The sequence below is a fragment of the Dipodomys ordii genome, unplaced genomic scaffold, assembly GCF_000151885.1.
Source record: "Dipodomys ordii isolate 6190 unplaced genomic scaffold, Dord_2.0 Scaffold3, whole genome shotgun sequence".
Lineage (NCBI taxonomy): Eukaryota > Metazoa > Chordata > Mammalia > Rodentia > Heteromyidae > Dipodomys > Dipodomys ordii.
In genome coordinates this window covers 13,193,734-13,221,246 of record NW_012267219.1, presented here as the reverse complement: position 1 = coordinate 13,221,246, position 27,513 = coordinate 13,193,734, and the positions used below count along the sequence as shown (strand labels likewise).

The following is a 27,513-nucleotide window of genomic DNA, read 5'->3' as shown; positions in this document are numbered from 1 at the left end:
TATGCATTATCCTGCCCATGCAATTGTAACCCCTCTGTACAGTATGTTCACAAATAAAATAAAATTAAATTAAAAAAAAAAACCTTGGGCTTTGCCTCTGTCAAAGAAGTAATCAACTCTTCTAATGTAAGCTCATTTATTCTAAATGCTGTGGGTATTCATTTGCTTTATAACGTAAGGAAAAGAATTGACATCTGATTGATTACATAAACTGTAGAGGCAGTCTAAGGTTCTATGAATGAAACATTGCCAGGAACTAAGATAAGTCATGTGTGCCTATCAGCACAGACATAGTTAATCAAATTCCCACTGTCATCCTAGGAGGGACTATTGCAAATTGTTATAACCAGAGAAATCTGTCCTAAGCTGTAACTTAAAACTATCAATTATTTAATTTATACCTAGATATGAAAAATTACAAAATGTTAAAAGGATTGAGATTTTTTTAATATTAAGTTTCAAAATTTAGTAAGTAGTTGGTGATTGATGTTATTTTATTAGATAATTATTCAAAGGAATAACTGTTTCAAACACTACAAATCTAATTGTGAAAGCACCACAAATATTACGATACCTAATACCACTAAACGCTTCTGGTATAGGATTGATATATATTTTGTCCAGAAAAGTCACACCCTGTGGAATATTTATTTCTGTCTCTCAGTAGAGGCCTTTCATAATGAATCACATTTTTTTTTAAAAGTCATTTAAAAAGGATACACTGACACGTTAGGAAAAAAAATTGCAGATGCTTAAAGCTATTTTCTATCAAAAGTTAAATATGGCACGAGGGTCATTTCTTAGGGATCATTAAGGAAATAAGGAACAGATTATTAATCTCCAGAATGTTAAATTAAACTTGTAGTAAAATTGATGAACGTCTCCTGTCCTGAAAATTCTCTAAGGCTGTTATCGATTGAGAATTTGTGGTACTGAATGAAATTCATATCCAAACACAAAGATCATGGAAGGGAGGTTTTGTTTTTTTTAAGATTTCTGATATTCAAAACATACGCACTTCTTAACAGAGGAAATTCCACAAGCATGAGTTTTTATTCTGGAGATTCACAGGGACACATACCTGGCCAGGCTGAAGGCGTCGTCAATCAAACCTGCACGGTTACTGACAGAAAGAACCTGTGAGGCCAATCAGGGGAAAGAAAAGAATGGTTTAGGATTAAACTGTCAAGTGTGCATGAATCAAAGAAGATCATTAATGAACAAGTCTAGAATATACCTCGTGGTTCCTGATTAACTGATCAATTAATAATCTCCAGTTCCTTAGGTCATAGTTGACTCTAAAGTAGCCAGTTTGATTGATGTTTCCTAACAGCCAGCTTCCTTTATCCAAATAAGTTATTCTGTGATGCTCTGAAATTAACATTTTGAGAGTGAACAGATTTCAAATTTTATGAGTTAAAATGGAATATGTTTCTTTTGTATCATAAACAGCAACACCAATAATGAAAAGAGAATGCCACCCTAAATGTCTAATTGAAATAATTAATTACTTGCATCTAGACTTGGCTAGAAAAACTTTTAGTTGGTTACGCATTATCTCAATTAATTATTTTCTTATAATTAAGAATTTTAGTCTTGACAAAACCCTATTACCTAGAAATAATTTTCTTTCTTCAAATAAATGTAACTTAGAAACTGCTCACTATATTTATCAGGCTTATAATTAGATTATATAAATATTATTCTTTCTATATAAATATGTACTATTCTATATGAATATATAGAGAGATTTATAGAACACAGAGACAGAATAAAAGAAACTATTTCAGAAGTATATTATACTTATTTTGTTCAGTAAGAAAGTGATTAAAACATGAGTTCATTTATTTGAAAGCCTGTTGTTTCTTGCCTTTTTCCCTGCTTTCTTAGGAGTACTAATAAATAGCAGACTCTTCAGCATCAATAATGCTCTTAAAAGGAAACCCCATTTGTTCAAGACTCTAATATTTCCACACAGAATTAGAAACAAAGAGATGAAGTTCTGCTTACAGGAATTACTTTGCAAAAATAGTAACTTACTATGTTCACTAGGAAATTCAGCCAAAAGAATCCAGGACAAACAATATTACAACTTCTTACATGTTTAACACTTTCAAATATGGTCAAAAGAAAGAACTACATCCACTTGTGTTGTCTACTTTCATTAACTGCACAAAACTATGGTTTGAAATTATGATTGTACCATAGAACTTTAGGACTTAATGCTTCATAGAATTTGCACAGTGAAGTTGATTTCAAATTAACACATACAAACACACATACACACACACAAATGCAATCTGTCATCCAAGAGGAAAATGAAACAAAACAGACTATCCTGGTGTAAGCTAATTTTTACAATGACTTGAAACTATGAAATGCTTCGCAGAAGCTAGACTCATATCTGTGTAAGAGATAGACTATCACCAGCATTTTCACACCATAGAATCTAAAACAGGAAATAAAGCATACTGTGTTGTTTCTGTGAAGGAATGAATTCACAGAAAGACTCTCTCATAAGCAAGCTTACACATGAAAAATGTTACCATGAAAATTATCCAGGGGACAAATGCCCATTCATTCTCAGGTCTGCAAAGGATAGGCTAAGTAATCCAATCTGTATTAAACATTAGTCCTTTCCAAAAATAGATCATAAAACAAAATTCACTTAAAGTATATTAAGCATAAAATTTTGATCTTTTATTCTTTTAATATCTTTTTACCACCTTTAATTTACGTCCTCAGAGGCAAATAAAGAGCTGTCTCAAAAAATTAAACAAATTGCTCGAATGTAGACATTTCTATAAAATGTAGACAGTTTCTCAAGTCTCTGAATAATTATAAATATATTTTTTCAAATATTTAATATGATTGCCCATACATTTGTTTTGTCAAGCTTTTGAATGTCACCCTATTGAACAGACAAAATATGACAACAGAAATAACTAAACTAGGATATATCATTTGAAAGTAAAATAGTCCCTTTAAAATAATATCAAAGACAAACTTTAATGAATAGTAGCTCAATTCAAAGTAACTGAAAGGTAAAACATCAGGAATATTATTTATTCTGACTTATAATTGTTTTCAAATACACTAAGCTTATTGAAATAAAATGTATAAGTAGATGAATTCAGCTAATCTATCAGAAAATTTGGTCACTTTTATTTCAGAAGTTTTTTCCATAAAAGTTACAATATTAAACCATTAAGTTTAATACATGAGCACATGCTTAAAATTTTTGCAGATTTTAAATGTTCATAGATTCCTAGGATACTAAATCCATTTTAAAATTACTTCCTGTCCACATTTTAGATAACTGAAATAACTATAACCTGATATAGTACCTTGCTCTCGTATTGAAACTTATTGAATTCAAAAATTTAAAGGCAAAATATAATCAATTTTAAATTAATATGTATTTTTTAATAGAAACAAATCCCTATACCTTTAAAGTCATCAGACTAGAATATGACAGGCATCTTTTGTTTTAAATAATACATTATTAAATTTCTAACTAAAACCTTGAGGTTCATGAATATTTTTACACTGTTGATACAAATGAGATCTTAGAAAATGATTCCTTGAAAGGTTTTTACAATAGATTTTTAAACATATTTGGGTTCTAGTTAATTATGTCTCTAAAATGTTCCTCAAATTAACTAATGGCATGTAATGAATTTTAAAGAGATCTTTTCTAATACCCTAATGAGGTATGGTATTTGATGAGTACCATAATAAGAAGAATGGAAGTTATATTTCAAGCGTTCCTAGTAATAATTAAAATTGTTTTTATATCCAAAATGGACCAAGACTCAGACTACATGACGGTACAGACCAGTTAAGATATTATAACAGTTGGTACATTATACTTTTGAGATACTAAAAGTAGAAATGAGATTGTACATCCTACACAGTATTTGCTGGTTGTAAAATTATTAGAATTAAGGGAAAAATGAGCAATTCAACCAAACTAACCAGGATACTGAGACAAACATTTGTTTTCTTGAGGAAATCATTTTGAATTATTTTGAATCTTTTCTCTCTTAACATTAAATTTACCTTCCCTTCCATTCACCTTACTTGAAGAACTTGTCAAAATGTAAGCTACAACATTCATTTGTGAATGCCCAAATTCATGGCAAGAATGAAAAGGATAAACACTCTAACTTGCTTTGAAAAACTTAAAAATTGATTGAAAAGCCATTTTAGTCCACAGTAAAAAACACATTAAATTGATAGTAAATACTTATAAGAAATATTCTAAAAATGAAGCAACCATTATGTAGGTTGGTTAATTTTTTTTTAAAAAAGCATTTTATCTACCAATAACTTTGCCTGTTAGATCACATCTATATTACTATGGACAGTGAAGACTGTAAATATATTGATGTGGTTAAATCTGAATTTTCACTTACGCAGAATTAAAAATAAAAGGACCAGAATATTTTCTTTATGTTTTTGGAGAAAAGCAAAATTCATTGATTTTTGAACAAAAGAGACATGAAAACATTCAGAAGGATAAAAAGTTAATAATCTACCCAGGAAACAGTTGCTCCTGCCTATAATCCTAGCTACTCAGGAGGCTGAGATCTAAGGAACGCAATTCAAAGCCAGCCAGGTCAGGAAAGCCCATGAGACTCTTATCTCCAATAAACCACCAGAAAACTGGAAGTGGCGATGTGGCTCAAGTGGTAGACTGCTAGCCTTAAGCTGAAGAGCTCAGGGACAGTGCCCAAGCCCAGAGTTCAAGCCCCACAACCGAAAAAAAAAAATTAAAGTTAATAAGCTATTTCCCCCTAAACTCCCTCTGGTATTAGTTTTATTATTAGTCATCAAAAGGAAAGCTTTTGAGATTAAATTAAATACAATTGTAGTGGAATTGAAAAGTCCAAATACAAAGGTAAGCTTTTTCAAAGGTTTTCTGGAAACTTTCTTTCACAGCTTTCTATACATGAAACTTACAGAAAGCATCTAGTTAATAGGGACATTCCATTAAAGTTTCCACATTTTACCAGTAACAATGTTTATACCAAATAGAATATTCTGCTCTGCTTTAATAGAAAATGTCATATTGTACTGTGCCCATTGTACACTGTAAGTTTTGGGGTAGGGAAATATGCTCTTCATATCATCGTCCATGAAAATAATGACTCTTAGAATTATGCATTCCACAAACTGTGTAGATGTGTATGAAGACCATATATGTTAGTACAGGCAATATGTTAGGCAAACAGGGTTGAACCAATACAGTCTTTTCTTTTCCTGACTAATAATGAAAAGGTTTAAAAATAATTTGTTTCTCAAAAAGACACCAAAGGCTGTGGTCAAGAAAAACTCTAATATTATTCCTGACTCTGTGTAGACTAAGGGGGTACAAGGAATAACAGCATAGAAATAATCAGAGTTATAGAAAATGAACATGTAACTTATGTGTAACAAGAACAACAACAAAAACTTGTGTTTCAATTCTATGCTTCCATCAGAAAGAATGACACCACCTCATTTGTTAAGAAATGGAAAGACTTGAAAAAATTCATATTAAGTGAAGTAAGCCAGACTCCAAAGAAATATAGGTCCCATAGTTTTCCTTATTTGCAACAAGTAATATACGTCTAGGATAATCTTATCAGATGAGCAGAATATCTCAAAAAGCTGTGTATATATGACCATATAAGATGATGCTAAGTGAAATGAACCCTAACATATGGTCACAAAGTTTGTCTTTGTTGCTATTTTTAATGTACTGTGTAATTTTTTGTTTTTTCTTTTGTATGTTCTTCCTCCTATGGTATATCCCCTGTTGTTATTGTATTTGATTTTGTTACCCTGCATCTTGTATATTCATTTATCTAATTTGGGGAGAGAAAGGGGAATAACAAAATGCTGAAACAAGGATACGAGATGACCCATTGCAACAATGATACTCACAAGATACTATGCTGGAAATGATCTTTACAACTTCGCCCCCCGGGGTGAGAGGATGGGTGGAGGGAAGAAATGCAGGAGGTGGGAAGGGAAGGGATAGTAGGAAAAACAAAGGAAGAGGTAACAATGTTGGACAAGAAATGTACTCATTACCTTACTCATATAACTGTAACCCTTCTGTACAGCATCTTCCCAGTAAAATAAAGTGTAAAAAAAATGCACTAAATCCTCCCACTGTCCGAAAGTAAAGTGTTGGGCTAATCCTTATATTGGGTCAGTATCTCTACACTTTTCTGATTTCCTGTTTCCATTCTACCTTCCAAAGATGAATGCCTTATTTGACTTCTTTTCAGTCTCATTCTGCTGGCTTTCCTGTAATGGGCTAACTTCATGCCAACCATTGGAGAGTAATAATAGCAACTCACTGCTTCTTTTCATTGATTTATAACAAATTATACAGATAAGTAAAATAGTTATGAGTGAAAAGAGAAGTATAGAGAAACATAAGTGTGAATGCAGAACATTGTTATAAATTCTAATTCCAAGGGATGAGAAGAATAGATTGTAATTATTTAGAAGGAGAAACACCAATAAATGTTAAAATAAGCATTTCAATGTATTATTCTATTAAATAAATGTATTTATTATGCAATATATCTAGGTGAAAGCATAGTATGTATATATACTATATATAGAATGCATATGTACTATATATACACACAACTATATAACTATATATACATATATATATGTATATATATATATATATATATATATATATAGTTGGTTGTGGGGCTTGAACTCTGGGCCTGGTAACTGTCCCAGAGCTCTTGAGCTCAAGGCAAGCACTTACCACTTGAGCCACAGTGCCACTCACAAAAGCATATATTTTTATAACATGTAATAACATGTTATAATATGTATAACATGTAAATTCAATAACATTAAAATCTGAAAATAAAAATCCAAAATATTTTATATGGATGTTGTGTGTATTGAGCACTTAATATTCACTCTTAATACCAAAACAAAAAGGAAAAACTATACATAGATAAAGAGAGAGAGAGAAATCTATAGTAAATGTGTATGTTTGTGTATGTGTGTGTGCCCATACACACCCACACACGAGGGCCTATGCCCTGTCCATGACATTTTTGCTCAAGGCTACCACTCACCACTTGAACCACAGCTCTACTTCTAGACTTGGGGAGGGGGGGAACGGGCTGATTAGATATAAAAGTCTCACAGACTTCCATGCCTAGGCTGGCTTTAAACCAAGATCCTGAGATTTCAACCTCCTGATTAGTTGAATTACAGGGATGAACCACAAGTGCCAAATTAAAACACTATTTTATACATACCTAACTATATTACTTAATGTAGTTGTTTAAAATGATGCTTACAAAAATAGCAAACATCAATTAAGAGCATGTGAGAAAGGAGTATGGAAAACACAATATGGGTGCACTTGACCAACTCAACCTAAATGAAATGTTAGATAAAATATTGTAATTGGCTTTTTCTCCAGCTCAGTGGGAAGTAGAAATGAAAGTGTCTTGTTTCACATTCTAGCATGAAGGATATAGATTGCATTCAAGAAATAGCTTTCTGACAGTGAAATGAAATAAGTCACTATCATATTTGAAGATATTTAGAAAGAGAATAAAATCTTTTCTTTCTCTACCTTCAGACTTGACCCAGCCTAAGAGGTGGCTCCATGACCTCTCTAAACCCCTCTTCTCCTCCCTTATGGAGAATATTATCTGCTTAGTCCTTTAAAGAGATAAGAAATATACTCATTACCTTACTCGTGTAACTGTAACCCCTCTGTACTATATCTTTAATTTTTAAAAAATTAAAAAAGGAAAGAAGAAAAAATGGGATTTAAAATCAACCTATATTTCAGTACTTCTCATATTATTCACTTGGAAGTTATGATTATATCGTAACTGCACTTGAAGATGTAAAATTATATATTTTAAACCATATAAGATTAGTAGTATACATTGGGAATTTAAAATCTCTTTATCATCACAGAAGCAAATTAAATAATTACGTAGGCAATCTGAAGTGAGACTACCTAGGAATTATACTTAATTCTGTAGAAATAATTGCCATTACTGTATTTTCTGTTTATAATTCGTCTTTATTCACATTTTCTAACAGCTAAAAACAGAAGTTAGGTAACTGAACAATTATCTAAAACCAAATAGTTCCTTAGGGAAGAATGTGTATTTTACCTGATTTGTTAGACACCCAAATAATTGCTTCTGAAGACACATGGCTTCTATTTCCCACCACAATTGTTAATGGAATCTGCCACAGGTAACTGAAAAATTAAGAAGAGAAGCTTTAAGAATAGAAGTAACTTAGTCAGGACAAAAGCAAAATCAAACATTTCCTATGTATGATTTTTCTTTGTGATTTCTATCCCTCTGGTCCATAAAATGCAAGTCAGTAAGTAAGTAAGTAAATAAATAAATAAATAAAAGCGTAAGTCAAGAAGATGAAGTTACTCTATCAATTAAGAAAACTTAAGGATAAACAAAGGAGGAGGCTGCAATGCTTGATAAGAAATGTACTCATTATCTTGCCCATGTAATTGTAACCCCTCTGTACAGTATGTTCACAATAAAAAAAAAACTTGATCTCTAATAAAGGTCAGTGCTAAAGAAATTTGGATTTTAGAAATAAAATTTCACTGGAATCTGAAACACAGAATTTATTGGTTAAAAGTCTAAAAATACTTTCTATTTGTTCAATGGTTGTGTACATTTACATTTCAACCTTCTCTTTACTTCTTGTGTAGAAATTCTGAGGGACACTATTAACATGCTTTACAGAGAGATTAATCTGGCACACCTACCTTTGCCAAAGAAAGAATAAACATGAACCAACATGCTCTGTTTTCTGACATGGAATTTCCAAATAGATGTGTCAAAGCACCTACCAACATCCAGGGGGAGTCACACATCTCAGCTATTAAAGAGAATCATTTCATTTCATGTGCCTCATGGGCTAAAATTGAGGCCTACACTTGCACATGATGTACTATCAATTTACCCCAATTGAGTAGCCAGACATACGCTGCATGGTTTACAATAAATCTAGCAACTGTATTTTGGAGCAAAATCCAACATTTCCTATCTACCATTAGCAACAGGGGTAGCCAACATTTCTACCATAAGAAAAATATTTTTACTACAAGAGAAGGAAGTGATGTTTTATGAGCTCAGTCATTCATGAAAGTGCATGGTGAATGAAAATTTTCAGAGTGCCATGCTAGTAGTAATAAGTTCCATGAAAACATGTCTGGGTGTGAGTGCCTCCAATGAGTCTGTTGTGTGGAATTTTTCGTTTGTTTGTGTCATAGTTTTATTCCCAACAGACAGGAAGATTAGAAAAATGTGTTAATTCTTAATCAACATTATTTACACCGTGGAAAGTTGAAATAATATGTTTAAGACTCTAAATTTTATAATTCTATGCCATACGTAGTGACAGAAACATTTTGCAGTGTCAATTACATGAAAACACTATATTGCACTATGATCTACTCCACAAAACTGATCAGGACATTATTTAAAGTAGTTGAACCTGAAACTGATTATTTAGTTGGTGAAATACCATTTGTGGAAGTGCTTTTATAAATAGTATGAAGCCTCTAACATAGAAACAACCCTCTGTCATATTAATGATGGATTTACTTTGAGGAAGGCTCAAAGTTTCCCAAAGGTAATGAATATCTCAGTTAATGAAACTTTTTTTTGTTAATTGGAATAATTAGGCAATAATGCTTCCACTTTGAGTCTGATTCATCAGTTATACCTAGAATTAGACTGGAATTAGATTGTATGACTGTTTTCATACAAGTATTTATGTACATTTATCATTTGAACACATATCCAGGAGGTGTTTGTTGTATCATATGGCATAAATGTATCTTTATTTTGGTAACAGACTACCAAAACATCTTGGGGGAAAAATGGAGAAAGGAAGCACTTTATGTATTGTTGAATATGACTGCTAAGTAGGGACCAAATTGGAAAAAAAATCAATGTATGTCAGATAAATGTTAACTTTGTGAACTTATCTTTATCATAAATATCTTCCACATTGAACTGAGTTAACTGAATATGAAGCCAAATAATTATCACTTAAAAAGTGAGTGATACACAAATTTGAGGATATGTAAAAATCGTTTTTAAAATTTAATTTAATTTTATTGTAAAGAGGATGTACATAGGGGTTACATTCTTGTCAAACAGTGTTGCCCCCTCCCTTGTTTTCTCCCACTTTCCCTCCTGCCCAACTCCCCTCTTCCCCTAAGTTGTAAAGTTCAAACATATATATAAGATACAAGTTACCAAAATCAAAATCAGTGACAACAGGGTATAAAGCAAAGGGGGGAAAAATGAGAGAAAAAAAATAACTTCACACAGTAGAGGGGAAGGGAAAAAACAAGTCATTTAAATAGGGATACAGGTGGACCCATTGCACCAATGAGATGTACAAGATGTTGTTGGAAATGAACTTTACAACTTTGGCATGGGGCGAGGTGAGAGGGTCAGGGGCGGGGGAGGGAGGGGAGAGATGAGAAGGGATAGGAAGGGGAAAAAAAGGAGGAGGCAACAATGCTTGATAAGAAATGCACTCATTACCTTGCCCATGTAATTGTAAACCCTCTGTATGGTATTTTCACAATAAAAAAGGAAAAAATAAGTCGGGAAATAAATAAATAAATAAAAACAACAACAAATAAAACCCTCTTATTTCCATATCTTGGAGTTCATTTCAATTAGCATCATTTTATATGGTCATATGTACAAAGTTATTGAGCTACTTAATCCTATGTTAGGTCTATCCTAGACATATACTAATTATTACAAATAAGGAAAACCATGGAGCTTATGTTTTTTTGGTTCTACCGTATGTCACTTAATGTGATTTTTTCCAAGTCTTTCCATTTCCTTATGAATGGGGCAATGTCATTCTTTCTAATGGAAGCATAGAATTCCATTGTGTATATATCCCACATTTTCTTACTTCATTTTGATCCATTTATTTATTGAGGGGAATCTGGTTTATTTCTGTATTTTAGCTATGGTAAATAATGCTGCAATGAGCATGGCTGTGCTGGTAGCTTTAGTGTATCCTTGTTTGTGATCATTTGGGTAAATGTTCAGGGATTGCTAGATCATAGGGGAACTCTATGTTTAGTCTTTTGAGGAACCTTCATCCTGCTTTCCAAAGTAGGTGAACCAGTTTGTATTCCCACCAACAGTGTAAGAAACAATTATTTTCTTTCAAAAAATGTTTGTGAAACACTGTTTATCCCTAAAACAAATAATTTTGCAGATACTTGAGCTGTGTTTGGCTAAATAATTAGATATGATATACTTGATTTTCTTTACAATTAGTTTAAATTTCCAACATATCTAAAATATGGGGGGAAATGATTTATATACCCCACTTTCATGTTTCTTGGAGTGAGTACTATACAAAATTTCTTAGGGCAGACATTTAATCAGACAACTGTTCAGCTGAAAAAAAAGCTAACTATTATAAGAGCTGAGGACACAAGACTGGGATGTTTTATAAAACCTTAAAATAGGAAAAATATATTTCCCTGGGAATGTTTTTCCTCTCAGTTCTACATGGGTACACACACATACACATTAAATTCATATATTGTTAAAAAGACAAACTAACGTTAGAAATTACCAAGCACAGGGCTGGGAAGGTGGCTCAGTGGTAGAGCGCTTGCCTTGCATGCAGGAGGCCCTGGGTTCAATTCCCCAGCACCACATAAGCTAAAAGGAAAAAAGCCGGAAGTGGCACTGTGGCTCAAGTGGTAGAGTGCTAGCGTTGAGCTGAAGAGCTGAGGGACAGCGCCCAGGCCCAGAGTTCAGGCCCATGACTGGACCCCCCCCCCCAAAAAAAAAGAAAAAGAAATTACCAAGCACATAAATACTGTAAGTTGTGAACATTATCTATTTCCAAGGTCTTTTCAAGCAACATAGATTTGATTGTTTCTTTCATTTTAAAATCAAGGAAAACATGATAAATGTTTTATTGTCTTCCTTTGCCATGTTAAAAGATTAGAAGGTGTGAGACAGTTGAGAGAAATGCCTCTTTTGGCAGGCTGTATAGAAATCCAAGACTTGGTTGGGTTTGTTTGTTGCAAAACAGACAAAAAAAGAATTTGTGCATGCATTTGTATTCTAGCTGCTGGAATTTTAGTTACTCCCTTCTATGCATGAAAAAGTTTTTTTTTTTTAAATTGCATTTTAAACGACTCTCCAGGTATTTTTTGTCTTTAATGGTCCCCGAGACTACCTCTCTTTATCAATTGTTGGCGTTTTTACAGCAAAGCAACATTTATTCTAATGATTATATTAAAAGAAATAAATAGGTACATATTTTAGCTAGAATGGAAATTTAAAAAAAAAACATCAGCATTACTGAAGGATTATCGTAGACTGTGAAAACTGTTTAAAGATTGCTTCCATCACTCCACAAGAGAAGAGAAGCACGATTGTGGAGATAAATACTATTCCCAACAGCAGAGCACTGGGAAGTGTACTGTGGTATATGAGGAGACTACATAACAGAGCAATGAACTAACTTTATTTTTAAATATAATAAAATGAAAAGGCAGACTCACAGCTTCTTAAGTACCAAAACTGTAGCAGAAATTTCACAGTCATACATGGACTAACCATGAAATTATTCATTATGTAAAGACCTCTCCTTTCCATACTGTAATACAACTATTACACACATGGAAAAATATAATTCCTGGATATATTAAAATGTTCCCCACATGATGTAATTGTATTCCAGTGTCCCTTAGCATGATGAAAACAAAGAATTAATTGTTCTGGCTCAGAAAACACCCACAACTTCTAGGATTTCTGGCATAGGTCTTACTGCATCAACTGCTTATTTAGCATAATAAAGAGCTACAAAACTTATGGACAAGGGCAGAAAGAATTAGTATTAAAATGTTGACTGGAATGTCACAGTGATATAAACTTGGAATACAACATAGAACCACAAGTTCTATTATATTAATATAGATAATCATTGTTGAGACTTAGTGTGGTGTCCTGTGATGCCTCCTTGTTAATAGTTAATATGCTAAGTTCCTGGGGTTCAAAAACATCCATATGACTTTACAGTTCCAGCAAATGTGAAGCTCTTTAGATGACTGTACATGCTTCTCTAGCAAGGGCAATCTATTTATCTTTAAAGGACAACACTTATGACTCATACATCTGATGTATGTTATAGATTGACAAAGTACTTTTTTCAGAATATATTGTGTATGTTTGGGGTAGGAGTAATGCTTATGTCAAATTGAATATTCTCAAATGTCTGATCTGGTTCTAACTTGGACACACTCAAGTAGTTTTTATGTGCTCTCTGGCAGGGCCAGGGCCAATTCCTGAGTATGTTTTGCTTGGGACCAGAAGTGAATAATTAAAAGCATTCACCATCTATAAGGTTTAGACAATATGGCATTCAAATGCAGAAGGGTGGTGATAGTATGGCAAGTTGACTCCATATGCCAGGAGTTAATACACAGGGGGGTGAAAAGACATATTGTATTAGAGTCCATAACTATGTGGTGAAGGGAATTTAAGACACTGCGAGGGATTCTTAAACCAGGTTCCAAATACAATCACCAGAAAACAATGAATTTCTCAATCATTTCTTTTTATAACCAAACTGAAATTGGCTGATTTGGAAATGCTTTCTCTTCATCTTAGGAATGACAAAGTAAACAGTGTGCTCTTGGTCTCCTGGATAATGGTGGTGGATAAAGTTAGTGATGAGAGAGAGTTTTAAAAACCTACTCTAAACATCTCCTTTTATTGATTAATTTTATTCTCTCTCATCCTACTTTCTTCATCCAATCTCTTACTGGGACAACTTATAAGAAATGACACTCACTGATAAATGTTTTACTATCTTTCTTTTGCTCTGCCTTTAAAAAGAAGAGACATAAAGTAGAAAACAAAAAATAGAAAACACAAAAGTGAAGAAGAAGAAACCCTTCATGATTATCAGTTATTAAGTAAAAATTTCCAAACAAAAAGTAATTAGTCAAGATTCTATTTTTGACATAACGATTTGTACATCTCATTGTAACCCCTCTGTACGGTATTTTCACAATAAAAAAAAAGAAGATTCTGTTTTTGCTGTCTGGTTAGTGATTTTAAATCTTAAAATAAGAAAAAGAAAAGGTAGTACTGATACATAGTTTGTGCCAAGTGACATATCTGTCTAATCTTTCTTTTAGACTAAGAAATAATCTTTCTTTGAGACTGTAACATTATTTAGTTTAGAATTTTGTTTATTTCAATTAGCTTTCCAGGGTTAAGTTTGGGTTTCATTTGTCCTATAAATCTCTCCTTTATTCCATTCTATTTAATTCACTGTCAAACATTCTAACTTCCTTGAATTTAGCTCAAGAAACTTTTATGGAGAAAAATAGAAAGACAGAATACTTTTACAAATAATTTTGATCATATAAAATTTGTCTTCTGAAAAGTAACACATCAAGTTAAAATATCCAGGAAAAATGAGTAAAAGAAGAACAAAATAAAAAAAGGAGCACAAAATAAAATCATTATGTGCCAACAAACAAAACTCTATTTCACTCACAATATTGCAGAATTATGCTATCAATGCTTTTTAGAACACATACACTACAAAGTGAAATATTAAACTATCTACTTTCCATGAAAAAAGAATGGCATACCTGTTATTTTGAAGTTCAGTTGCTTTAATTTTAGCGCCGATGTCATAAATAAAATGTTGTTGGGTAATTGTTATTCTGTGTTCTGTTGTTGTATTTCCCAAGATGGTGATAACAGGATAGCCCATCTGCAATGTCCACTGATCCATTACCTCTTGTATATTTACATATTTTCCATTTCTCCTTAAAGCCTTTACAACCAGAATGAATTTTATCAGAATTTAATGTGAACTTAATTAATATTTTCACTCTTACCTTTATATTTTACCTAAAAAATGAGAAGATTAAAACCAGTGAAGTTAAGGTGATGAGTCACCAAAATTAATCTTCTTGCCTTAAGTTTTGCTTCATCTATGCATGCATGGAAGTTCTATTAATATTAAAGGTTTTACATAGTAGGGAATAAAACACACTTTATTATTGTAGCATGTTACTTGTAGCAAAAGTTAGTATGCCAAGAGTATTCACTCTCACATAGAAAAAAATCCTTATAACTTTCATATTTAACACAGATCTCTGACACCACATGAAAATTGCATTTTAACAATAATGGCATGGCACCAATGGCTCATATCTGTAATCATAGCTAATCAGGAGGCTGAGATCTAAAGATTTTGGTTCAAAGCCAGTCTTCTTTGGTTCAAAGAAGACAAATTTGAGAAACACTTAACTCCAAATAAGCAGTATGTTAGACATGGAGGTGTGTATTCAGTAACAGAACAACATCCTTGAGCAAAATAGCTGAGGGGGAGCATGTAGCTCTGAATTCTAGCCCCAATACCAGCACAAAAAAATTACAGTTCAGAAATATTATCATTTTTTAAAGTAATATAAGGTATAATTTTTACCATCATTTGTAGCTAAAAAACTTTAGAAAACAGGGGTTATACTGTGGGGGACGGACATACAAAGCAACAAAAAAATCATCTTATACATAAGTTAGAAACAATAGTAAGAAAGAAAAATCATTTGAGTCCTTATCTTGGGGTTCATTTCACCTAACATCAACTTATCTGACCATTTCTGCTTGCTTTGACCTATACTAGTTATTGCAAATGAGGGAAACCATGGGACCTATATTTCTTTGGGCCTGGGGAGGGGAAGGGAAAAAACAAATTGTTTAAATAGGTATACAGATGGTCCTATTGCAACAATGAGATGTACAAGACGTTATGTCGAAAAACGAACTTTACAACTTTGGTGTGGGGGGGGTTGGGAAGGGATGGGAAGGGGAAACAAAGGAGGAGGTAACAATGCTTGATAAGGAATGTACTCATTACCTTGTTCATGTAATTGTAACCCCTCTGTACAATATTTTCACAATTAAAAAAATTGAAATACAAAAAAATTTAGAACCTATGATTTTATGTTATATCAAAGATAAAGCAAGAAAACAATATGAACAAAGGAAGAAATATAAAAGTAAAGATAAACTGCTAGCATCAATAAAAGTTAATAATGTTTCACGACTTCAATTCAAATGTTCTAGAAGACATTTTGATATTTCAGCTTCCTATACATTACCTCTGATAATGTATTCCAGAGATCATTTCTGGCTGCATTGCCATACTTATGAATGGTTAAATAATCCTACAAGAATATAAAATTGTAATTACAATTCAAAGGTTAAGCAATTACAAGTAAACACATTTATTTCTCAGTTCAATTAACCATTCCCTGAGTTGGAATTGCATCAATACAAAGAGAAAGACATGCAAAATGATTTGGAGTCCCATTTTAAAATATTCCAAAGAAATCTAGTGATACTATATTTCCTAATTAAGTCATCCAACAATACTAGTCTATTATCAAGGATTTTCAGAGCTAGCATCACTTCTTAGAGATTTCTACAGTCAAAGATATCCTAGTTGAGCTGGTTTCCTTCAGTCAATTTTGAAGAAACTACTTTTGAAATAGATAGAACAGGTTCCTCTATCACTTTTTGTGTTGACTTGTTGAAAAAGCAATATTCTCTTTTAGGGAAAAAGAAATTCCTGGTTTATCCATGCTCATATGAAGCAGAATTGTACCTCCTCTATAATGTGTCTCTAATCCCTTGGTCTCTATGTAAATAACCACACATTACAATAGTGACAGATTCACACATCAATACTTGATTTAAAAAAGGCATTCTTAAGATTATTTAATATTTTTATGCTTAGGGTTTCCCATTTTCCCATTTTCTACCCTAAGTGGGTAAACTTAACATATTTCTGATTTCATGATTCATTCTAAAAAACAATCTAATTCTCACTATGTTATTAAATGATGGCTTGGTATTCTTTCTTTCTGATTTCCAAGTGTAAAACTTAGATAAAAACAGTATCTTATATTATAAAGAGAAGAGCCCCTTCCTAATTTGAAATTACTTTTTCCTGACAACTTGTAGTAGATTTTAAAAAAAACCCTTAACATATCAAAGTACTGAAATTGAAAAAAATGCTGACTCTTTCCAGTGCTTTATATAGACTGAGGTGCTTTGGGGATAATTAGAGTCAGGGAAACAAATTTTCTGAAATAAAAATCATAGCATCTGTGACAGACTCAATTTCCGTTGTCCATTCACAGAAAGCAAAGAGTGATTTCCATTTAGACACCTGTGATGTCCAGTCTCCACTGAGCACCACAAATTTATCAACATTGTCAAGTGTTATGAATACCTTTTATAACCAATCTGAATCCAAATTTGATTTTAACATGTCATGTAACACTGGTTCGGCATAAGGCCAGGATGCAAACATACAGTTTTAGACGTAACGTCCAAAATTATCCTTCATGGTTTTTTAATACTTAAATGGGTGAAGCTGGGAATAATGAGATTTATGAAATATTAATTTGTATATTTTAGTGATGCTATCCCAGAGAGTACAGGAGGTACAGTGCTGCTAGAATTACAAGAACGGGAAAGTGAAGAAACACTGTAGGGTCCAACACTCAACTATAATTTGATTTTCATTGATCAGAAAAGTCTAACCATTCATGGTATTAATTGACATTTTTTTCCAATATTGATGATCAGGACAAGGGCTCAGTTCCTATCCCAGTTCAGAATAAGGCTTATATTTCTACTTCAAGCAGACTGTAATGACAATGATCCAAGCTGAAGAGGTTAAGTGCAGACTTTCTGCCTTAGGATTCATGGAGGAAGCATGACTTCTTGGGACACCATTAGCCCTGAAGTACAAAGATGTTATTAGCAGTCTACATATGTCAATTCTCTCTTCAAATAAGAATGGTTCATTAGTTATTTCAGTATTTGTCTTTTCCACAAATACATTCATATATTAGGTGAATGGAATTTTGCTTGCAGAATTACAAAAACTAATGTAAAGGATATTGCGTATGGTTTTAGAAATTAGTAATTCACTTATTCATTTTGTGTGAAAAGAGAGCTATTGAAGTCTTAGTATAGTAAGTATTTGGCAAGATTAAGTCAAACATTTCTAGGTGATGAATAAGATTTTAACTTCCTTTCAAACCTACAAGTCAATGGATACAGAAATGTTTGAACATTGAATAAAAAATAAGAATCTATGTTTACCTTTGTGTGTATGAAAGTCAATCAGCAGTAGTTTTGACATTGCAATATAACATTGACTAGTCACTTAAAATGTGTTGTAGGTTTTTTTTTGTACTAAACATTCCAGAAACAGTAAACTTATTGAAAGAGATAAAGCAACAATGATCATTAGAATACATTGAAGGAATATAAAAATAACAGGATAATGAAAATCTTAAATTACATTAAGCAAGAGAATACTATGACACATCTACCTACAGACAGACAGATACATGATAGCAGAATAGAAAGTACAGAAGTCAGAGTACAGAGCAGACATCCTTGACTCATCCTGAGTTTAGAGGAAGTGGCTCTAGCTCTTAACCATTAAGTATAATGCTGGCTGGAGGTTTGTCATACACAACCTTTATTATATTGAGGACTGTTCCATGGATTGCTAGATTTTCAAAGCTTTTATCATAAAGGGGTGTAGGATCTTTTCAAATTCTGCATCTATTGAGGTAATCATGTGGTACACATCCTTGTTGATGTGATGAATTGCATTAATTGATTTGCCTATATTGAACCACCTTCCCACCCTGAAATGAATCCTGATTGGGAGGATTAACATCATAAAAATGGCAATACTGCCAAAGGCTATCTATAAATTCAACACAATACCCATCAAAATCCCAACCTCACTTTTTAATGAAATAGAAGAAGCAATCCAAAAATTCATATGGAACAATAAAAGACCCCAAGCAGCAATCCTTAGCACAAAGAACAGTGAAGGAAGAATATCAATACCAAACTTCAAACTCTATTACAAAGCCATAGTAATCAAAATAGCTTGGTACTGGCACAAGAAGAGACCTGAGGACCAATGGAATAGAATTGAAAACCCAGAAATGAATATGCAGACCTATAGCCACCTAATCTTCAATAAGAGAGCCAAAAACAATAGGATGGAAGAAAGCCTCTTCAGTATTTGGTACTGACAAAATTGGTTAAATATCTGCAGAAAACTAACTCTGCTCCAGAATCAACTCCAAATGGATCAAAGACCTCGAAGTCAAAGCAGACACCCTGAAAATATTGCAGGAAGGAATAAGACTCCTTGGCACAGGCTGAAATTTTCTTAATAAAGACCTAGAAACATAACAAATCAAAGAAAGGTTGGACAAATGGGATTGTATGAAACTGCAGAGTTTCTGCATAGAAAAGGACATAGCTAGCTAGATCAATAGAAAGTCCACAGATTGGGAGAAGATCTTACTTGCCACAAAACAACAAGGGCCTCATATAAAATAAACTTAGAACTCAGAAAATTAAATCCCCAAAAAACAAATCCTCAAAAAACAACCGCCGATTAATAAGTGGGTGAAAGACTTAAAGAGAGACTTCTCTGAAGAAGAAATAAGAATGGCCAATAGACACATGAAGAAATGCGCGATCTCTCTGGCTATAAAAGAAATGCAAATCAAAACAACATTGAGATTCCACCTCACCCCAGTTAAAATGGCTATAATCAAGAACTCTAATAACAACAGATGCTGGAGGAGATATGGCCAAAAGGGAACCCCACTGCACTGCTGGTAGGAGTGTAAACTTGTTCAACCACTCTGGAAAGCAGTGTGGTGGCTCCTCAAAAGATTACACACAGAGCTCCCCTATGCCAGCAATCCCAATTCTGGGCATTTACTCCAATGATTTCAAAAAAGGTTATACTAAAGCTATCAGCACAACTATGTTTATCACTGCATTATGCACCACAGCTAAGATATGGAACCAACCCAAATGCCCCTCAATAGATGAATGGATCAAGAAAATGTGGTATATTTATATACAATGGAATTCTATGCCTCTATCAGAAAGAATAACACTACCCCATTTGTTAGAAAATGGAAAGACTTGGAAAAAATCATATTAAGTGAAGTAAGCCAGGCCCAAAGAAACATAGGTATCATGGTTTCCCTTATTTGCAATAATTACTATACATCTAGGATAATCTTATCAAATGAACAGAATAGCTTATAGCTACGTAAAAATGACCATATAAGATGATGCTAAGCTAACTGAACTCAAAAACATGGACACAAGAGATTTTCTTTTTTAAAACAAGAGGTTGTTCTTTTTTAATGTACTATGTGATTTTTAGTTTATTTTGTATGTTCTTTCCCCTATTGTCACTGTATTTGATTTTGGTACTCGTGTTATATACACATTTATTTGAATTAGAGAAGAGAGGGGAATGATAGAATGGGGAGACAAAGAACAAAAGGGAACCAATGGGACAGTGACATATATGAGGCAATATGTTAGAAATGATCTACACAGAGACTGGAGGAAAATGGAGGAGGAGAAGCTGGAGGATAAACAAGCTATCACATAGAAAGCAGTTTTAGTGTTTCAGTGAACAGTCCTAGGCTAGAGAATCACACCAAATGTGCCATCACAGTACAGAGAGTTTGGCCAGAGAGGGAAAATCCAGGCAGCTTGGTCAAGGAGACAGATCTGAGCACTTGCCAGTAGCCACAGCTGCAGCTGTGGCCACCATACCAACAGAGAAAGTCTGGGACAAGGGTTCCAGATGAAGCTTGTGAGTGGATCCTACTCACCACCAGCAAGAACTGACAAGGTGCAGAAATCTTCATCATGCTAATCGCAGACCAGGGACAGCCCAGGAACCAAAAGTCTGGTGTGAGTAGAACCCTGGCATCCTCACTCCTTCTTATGGAGCAGCGGTAGATAGGTAGCCTATACCTCACCACTGGAAAAGATCCCCATCTTTGATACTGACAAAGGCCAGGCCCAGGAGCTAGCTCCAACTCAGGCCTTGAAAGAATATAATTGGAGCCAGTCACCAGGTCACAGGAACCTGACCTGACCTGCCAGGCTCAGCTCCACCCAGGGAAAAGTAACACTGCCCAGGCAAAGGAAGCTCTGCCCCCAGAGGAGTAACTTTCTTCACCTCGTAAACAGTCAGGGGCTGCCCCTCCCCACTGCAGGCTAGACAAACAATTGAAACTCAGTAAATATAAGCCTTGAGGATGGCTCCAGGTTGGGCTCTGTGAGTGTCGTAGGAGCTAGCCTCTCTGGAAAAGCTACTGATTGCTGAAAGGCCTCAACTCTTCCAAGAACTTAACCTCATCACAGCAACTCCATACTAGAGGAAACAGCGATCTCCCTCTTTTGTGATACTCATAGCAGATCTCCCTCCCACTGAACTATACTAGGAGAAGGATCACAAAGTCCTGGGTAAAGAGCATTTTTCTGCCTGCTCAAACAAACTGAATTAAGAAACCAATCAAGCCACAGGAAAACCAAACTGGTTACGGAAACAAGGGAGATACAAGATCTACCCCCCACCCCACCCCAGCCAAAAAAAAAATCAGATAACTCATTTTTCTACCTAATTCTTTTTAAAAAATTTAATTTTTTCTTTTATAATTTCTATTTTAGGTGTGTGTGTGTGTGTGTGTGTGTATATATATATATATATATATATATATCTTTTAAACTTTTTTTGCATGAATTAATTGCTGTTCTTCTCATGCCCAGATATATCCCTGTCATTGATTATTAGACCTTTTCCTTCATTGTGTACATACTTAACTCAGAAATTTATTACTCAGTTCACCACCTCTTAGGTTTAACTTCCTTACTAGTAGTATTATTTCTTTATACCTATATAACTTTCAAGTATTCCAATTTTAAGAATTTTTATTTTTTGTATTTTCATTTTTATCTTTCCACTCCTCTCATCCTCTCCTCTCTTTTCTCAATATCATTTCTCTATACTTATATAATTTTAAGTGCTTCATTTTTTAAATTTAAATTTTTTTCTGTATTTTCTTGCTTTTTTAAATCTTTCTCCTATCATTCTGTCCTATCCATTTCCCTCTCTAAAATTAGGACTTGGTTAAATTCACTCTCTTTTTACCTCTCCAAATCCCTCTAATCCTATTTTTCCCCACAATTCTCCCTAAACCTAATAATTTCTCATTAATGTTCTTAGCCCATTAGTCCATACTCATTTGATGTTGAGCAGATTGTACATGTTGAACTACATTGTATCTGCAGCCATTTTGACTGTGCAACTACAGGACTCTGGTTGATGCTTACCTTAATACAGTGTTCTAGCACAAAATTGGTATTACTTTCATACCAAATGGGCAGAACTAGCTAGAGAAACACACACAAAAAAAATGGCAAGGGCAGGCATCTCAAATCCCAGTCAGGATAAACAGGTGACAGAACAGTTAATGAATAATCCAGAGGAGAGGGGTCCCAAAAAGCTCTACAAACACTACTGGTAAACATGGTGAATGAAAAGACTGAAAACATGCAAAGGACTCAGTGTGAGCATGATAGGGAGTGAGACAAAGCAAACTAAAGATTAATACAGGAACTTCACAAGCATGATGAGGCTAAACGAAACTTACTACAAGAATCTCCTAAGAATGGGAAAACTACTCAAAGATTAATATAGGAATTGCATGAGCAGGCTGAGAAGAGTCAAAGAGAAAGACAAGAATTTCTTGAGCAGGCTGAGAACAGTCAAAAAGAAATACAGGACTTGCATGAGCAGGCTGAGAACAGAGAAAGACAGGAATTGTGTGAGCAGGCTGAGAACAGTCAAAGAGAAATATAGGAATGATGTGAGTATAAGGAAGCTAATCAAAGAGTAATACAGGAATTGCGTGAGCAGGATGAGAACAGACAAAAATCAATAGAGGCATTCATGGAATCCATAAACAGACAGCTGAAGGAAACCATGGAGACCACAAAGGGAATGCTGAAGGGAGCCCATCAGAAGGAAAGGGAATCCAAGAAAACTATTACCAATCAACAAAGTGATTTGAGAATAAACACTGAACACCAAATTAGGGAAGTAAAGAAGTTCATACAAGATCTAAAACAAAGATCCAAGAAAGAATTTGAAGCCATTAAAGCCAACCAATTAGAAGAAAATGAAATAAAAAACAAAGTAGGCCATGCAGAAGATCAAATCTCAGGGATTGATGACAGCCTAGATATTATAGAGCAAGAACACACAACTATCCAAAACAAAATAAAAAAATATGATAGATCTATTCAACATTTGGAAGACACCATCAGAAGGCCTAATCTGAGGAAAATGGGTGTAGAGGAGCACCTAGAGACAGAAGCTAATGGTCTAGGAAATTTATTTAACAGGATCCTAGCAGAGAACTTCCCAAACATGCAAAAAGATAGGCCCATTTAGATACAAGAAGCTTTTAGAGCCCCAAATAGACCAGACCAGAACAGGACATACCACCGTCACATTATAAATCCGCACAGGATCAATTTAGACCAAGGAAAGCATCCTTAAAGCTTTCAAGGAGAAAGTATCAATCACCTATAAAGGGAAACTAATTAGAATAACCTCAGATTTCTCAGCAGAGACAATTAAAGCAAGAAGAGCCTGGAATGATGTATGTCATGCCCTAAAGACAAACAACTATCAACCAAGAATATTGTACCCAGCTAAACTCTCCTTCATAACAAAAGGTCAAATAAAAGCTTCCATAGTAAAGAAAAACTGAAACAATATATCTCCACCAAATCAGCCCTACAAAAGATACTTAAAAATGTCCTACACATAGAAAACCAATGAGACCACAATAAAGGCCAAGAAACCACACCCAAACTTAGAATTCAAGAACTATAGGAAGAACCCAGCTGTTGCAGTCCCCAAGAAGGTGGATAACATGGCAGGAACTACCAAACACCTTTCTGTCCTAACTCTCAAAATTATTGGACTAAACTCTCCTATTAAGCAACATAGACTATCTAGTTGGATTAAAAAGCAAAAATCCTTCGATCTGCTGCCTTCAAGAGTCACACCTTGCCCATAAAAACAAACATATTCTGAAAATGAAAGGCTGGAATAAATCTACCAAACAAACTACCCCCATAAACAGATAAAATCGACTTCAAATTAAAATTAGTGAGAGGACATAAAGAAGGTCGCTACATACTAATTAAGGGATCTCTCCTTCAGGAGGCTATTACAATTCTAATTATCTATTCACCAAACAACGGAGCACCCAAGTTCATCTAAGAAACAATACTTTACCTCAAATCTCACATAGATCCAAAGACATTAATTATTGGGAACTTTAACACATCACTATCCTCACTAGATAGATCAACCTGGCAAAAACTCAACAGAGAAACTGCAGTTCTAAACAACTGCATAGATCAACCAGATTTAACAGACATCTACTGAATATTTCACCCAGCAGCATCAGAATACTCATTTTTCTCAGCAGCACATGGAACACTTTCCAAAATAGGCCACACTTTAGGTCACAAAGCAAACTTGTTCAAATTCAGAAACACTGAAGTTATGCCTGCATTCTCTCAGACCACAAGGGAATAACAGTAGAACTCAACAACAAAAGCCACCAAAGAAAGCCCTGTAACACATGGAGACTGAACAGCATACTGTTGAATCACCAGTGGGTCATGGAAGAGATTAGAAAGGAAATTCAAATGTTCATGATATTCAAAAGTGAGCACACAAATTACCAGCGCCTCTGGGACACAGCAAAGGCAGTACTCAGAGGCAAGTTTATAGCTTGAGTTCCTACATCAACAAATTGGAGAGATCTGAAACCAACAATTTAATGAGACATCTTAACCTCCTTGAAAAAGAGCAGCAAGCTAAACCCCAATCTAGTAGATGGAGATAATTAAAATTATATCAGAATTAAATGAATTAGAATCCAAAAAATAGAAAAATCAACAAAACAAAGAGTTGGTCATTCAAAAAAATTAACAAAATTGACAGACCCTTAGAAAATCTTATCAGAAAAAGAAGAGAACAAACCCAAATAAACAAATTAGAAATGAGAATGTAAACATCACCACAGAACAACCAAGACCCAGAACATTATAAGGGAATACTTCTCAAACCTTTATGCTAATAAATTTGGGAACCTGGAAGAAATGGATGATTTCCTAGTGAATATCGACATGCCAAAACTAAACCAAGATGAATTAAACCAACTTAACAGGCCCATATCAAGCACTGAAATAGAAACAGCAATAAGAGACCTCCCATCTAAGAAAAGCCCAGGACCAGATGGATTTACAGTGGAATTCCACAAGGCCTTCAAAGCAGAGCTCACACCAATACTCCTTCAACTCTTTAATGAAATTGAAAGAGAAAGTTCACTACCGAACTCTTTCTATGAAGCCATCATAACCCTCATTCCAAAACCAGGCAGGGCCTCACAAAGAAAGAGAACTATAGACCAATTTCTTTGATCAACATCAATGCAAAATTTTGGCCAATCGACTTCAACAATTCATCCAAAAATTCATGCACCACGATCAAACAGGATTCATTTCAGGGAAAACTATAGACTCATTTCTTTGATCAACATTGATGCAACATTTTGGCCAATCGACTTCAACAATTCATCCAAAAAATCATACACCACGATCAAACAGGATTCATTTCAGGGAGGCAAAGCTAGTTCAATATATGCAAATCATTAATTTAATTCAGCACATCAACAAGAGCAAGAATAAGAACCACATAGTTATCTCAATAGATGCAGAAAAAGCATTTGACAATATCCAACACCCCTTTATGATGAAGGCTCTGGAAAAATTAGGAATCCATGGAACATTCCTCAATACAATAAAGGCTGTATATGACAAACCTACAGCCAGCATTATACTTAATGGTGAAAAACTAAAGCCATTTCCACTAAACTCAGGAATGAAACAAGGATGTCCACTCTCTCTACTTATCTTCAATTTAGTATTAGAATGCCTAGCTACATCAATAAGACAAGATGCAAACATAAAGGGAATCCAAATAGGGAAAGAAGAAGTAAAACTCTCCCTCTTTGCAGATGACATGATCTTGTATTTGAAGAATCCCATAGACTCCACTACCAAATTTACTCAAGCTGATTCAAAACTTTGGCAAAGTAGCAGGGTATAAAACTAACCTTCAAAAACCAATGGCTTTTCTGTATGCCAACAATGAGAAAGCTGCTGAAATCAGGAGAGCAACTCCATTCATAATAGCCCCACAAAAATAAAATACCTAGGAATTAACGTAACCAAAAAAGTGAAGGACATGTATGATGAAAACTTTAAAAACCTCAAAAAGGAAATCAAACAGAACTTAGAATGTGGCAAAACCTCCCATGCTCCTAGATTGGAAGGATCAACATCGTGAAAATGGCAATACTTCTCAAGGCTATCTACAAATTCAATGCAATACCTATCAATATTCCAACCTTATTCTTCAAGGAAATAGAAGAAGCTTTCCCAAAATTCATATTGAACAATAGAAGACAAACCTTAACAGAAAGAACAGTGCTGGAGGAATATCAATAATAAATTTCAAACTTACTACAAAGCCATAGTAAGCAAAACAGCTTGGTACTGACACAAGAACAGACCTCAGGACCAATGGAATAGAACTGAAAACCCAGAAATGAACCTACAGACCTATAGCCACCTAATCTTCAATAAGGAAGCTAAAAAAATAGAATGGAAGAAAGACAGCCTCTTCATAAAATGGTGCTGGCAAAATCGGTTAATTACTTGTAGAAAACTAAAGCTAGATCCTTATTTACCACCCGGCACCAGAATCAACTTTAAATGGATCAAAGACCTCAGAGTCAAAGCAGACACCCTGAAAACATTACAGGAAGGAATAGGAGAAACCATAGGTCTCCTTGGCACAGGCTGAAATTTTCTTAATAGAAACCCAGAACACAACAAGTCAAAGAAAGGTTGGACAAATGAGATTGCATGAAATTGCAGAGCTTCTGTATGGTAAAGGACATAGCTAGCAAGATCAATAGAAAGCCCATGGATTGGGAGAAGATCTTCACTAGCCATACAACAAACAAGGGTCTCACATCTAAAATATACCTGGAACTCAAAATAAATCCCCCAACAACAAATCCTCAAAGAAATAACTGCCCAATAAATAAGTGGGCTAAAGACTTACAGAGAAACTTCTCTGAAGAGGAAAGAAGGGTGGTGAATAGACACATGAAGAAATACTCAACCTCCTTAGCCACAAAAGAAATGCAAATCAAAACAACATTGAGATACCACCTCACCCGAGTTGGAATGGCTATTATCAAGAACTCTAATAACAACAGATGCTGGAGGGGATGTGGATAGAAGGGAACCCTACTGCATTGTTGGTGGGAGTGTAAACTTGTTGAACCACTTTGGAAAGTAGTATGGAGGTTCCTCAAAAGACTCCACATAGAGCTCCCCTATGACCCAGCAATCCCACTTTTGGGCATTT

At 34.2% G+C, this 27,513-nt stretch overlaps 1 protein-coding gene across 1 annotated transcript in view; it reads right to left on the bottom strand.

Moving 5' to 3' along the window:
• Positions 1-27,513, bottom strand: part of Trhde (thyrotropin-releasing hormone degrading enzyme) — a 372,401-nt gene that overhangs the window by 78,599 nt on the left and 266,289 nt on the right. Inside the window, exons 9-13 of the mRNA XM_013018686.1 lie at positions 16,220-16,285; positions 14,699-14,886; positions 8,169-8,257; positions 1,238-1,371; positions 1,082-1,137 (exon numbers count right to left, since the gene is read on the bottom strand). Coding sequence (XP_012874140.1) covers positions 1,082-1,137; positions 1,238-1,371; positions 8,169-8,257; positions 14,699-14,886; positions 16,220-16,285 — 533 coding nt within the window. The remainder of the gene's footprint in view (positions 1-1,081; positions 1,138-1,237; positions 1,372-8,168; positions 8,258-14,698; positions 14,887-16,219; positions 16,286-27,513) is intronic.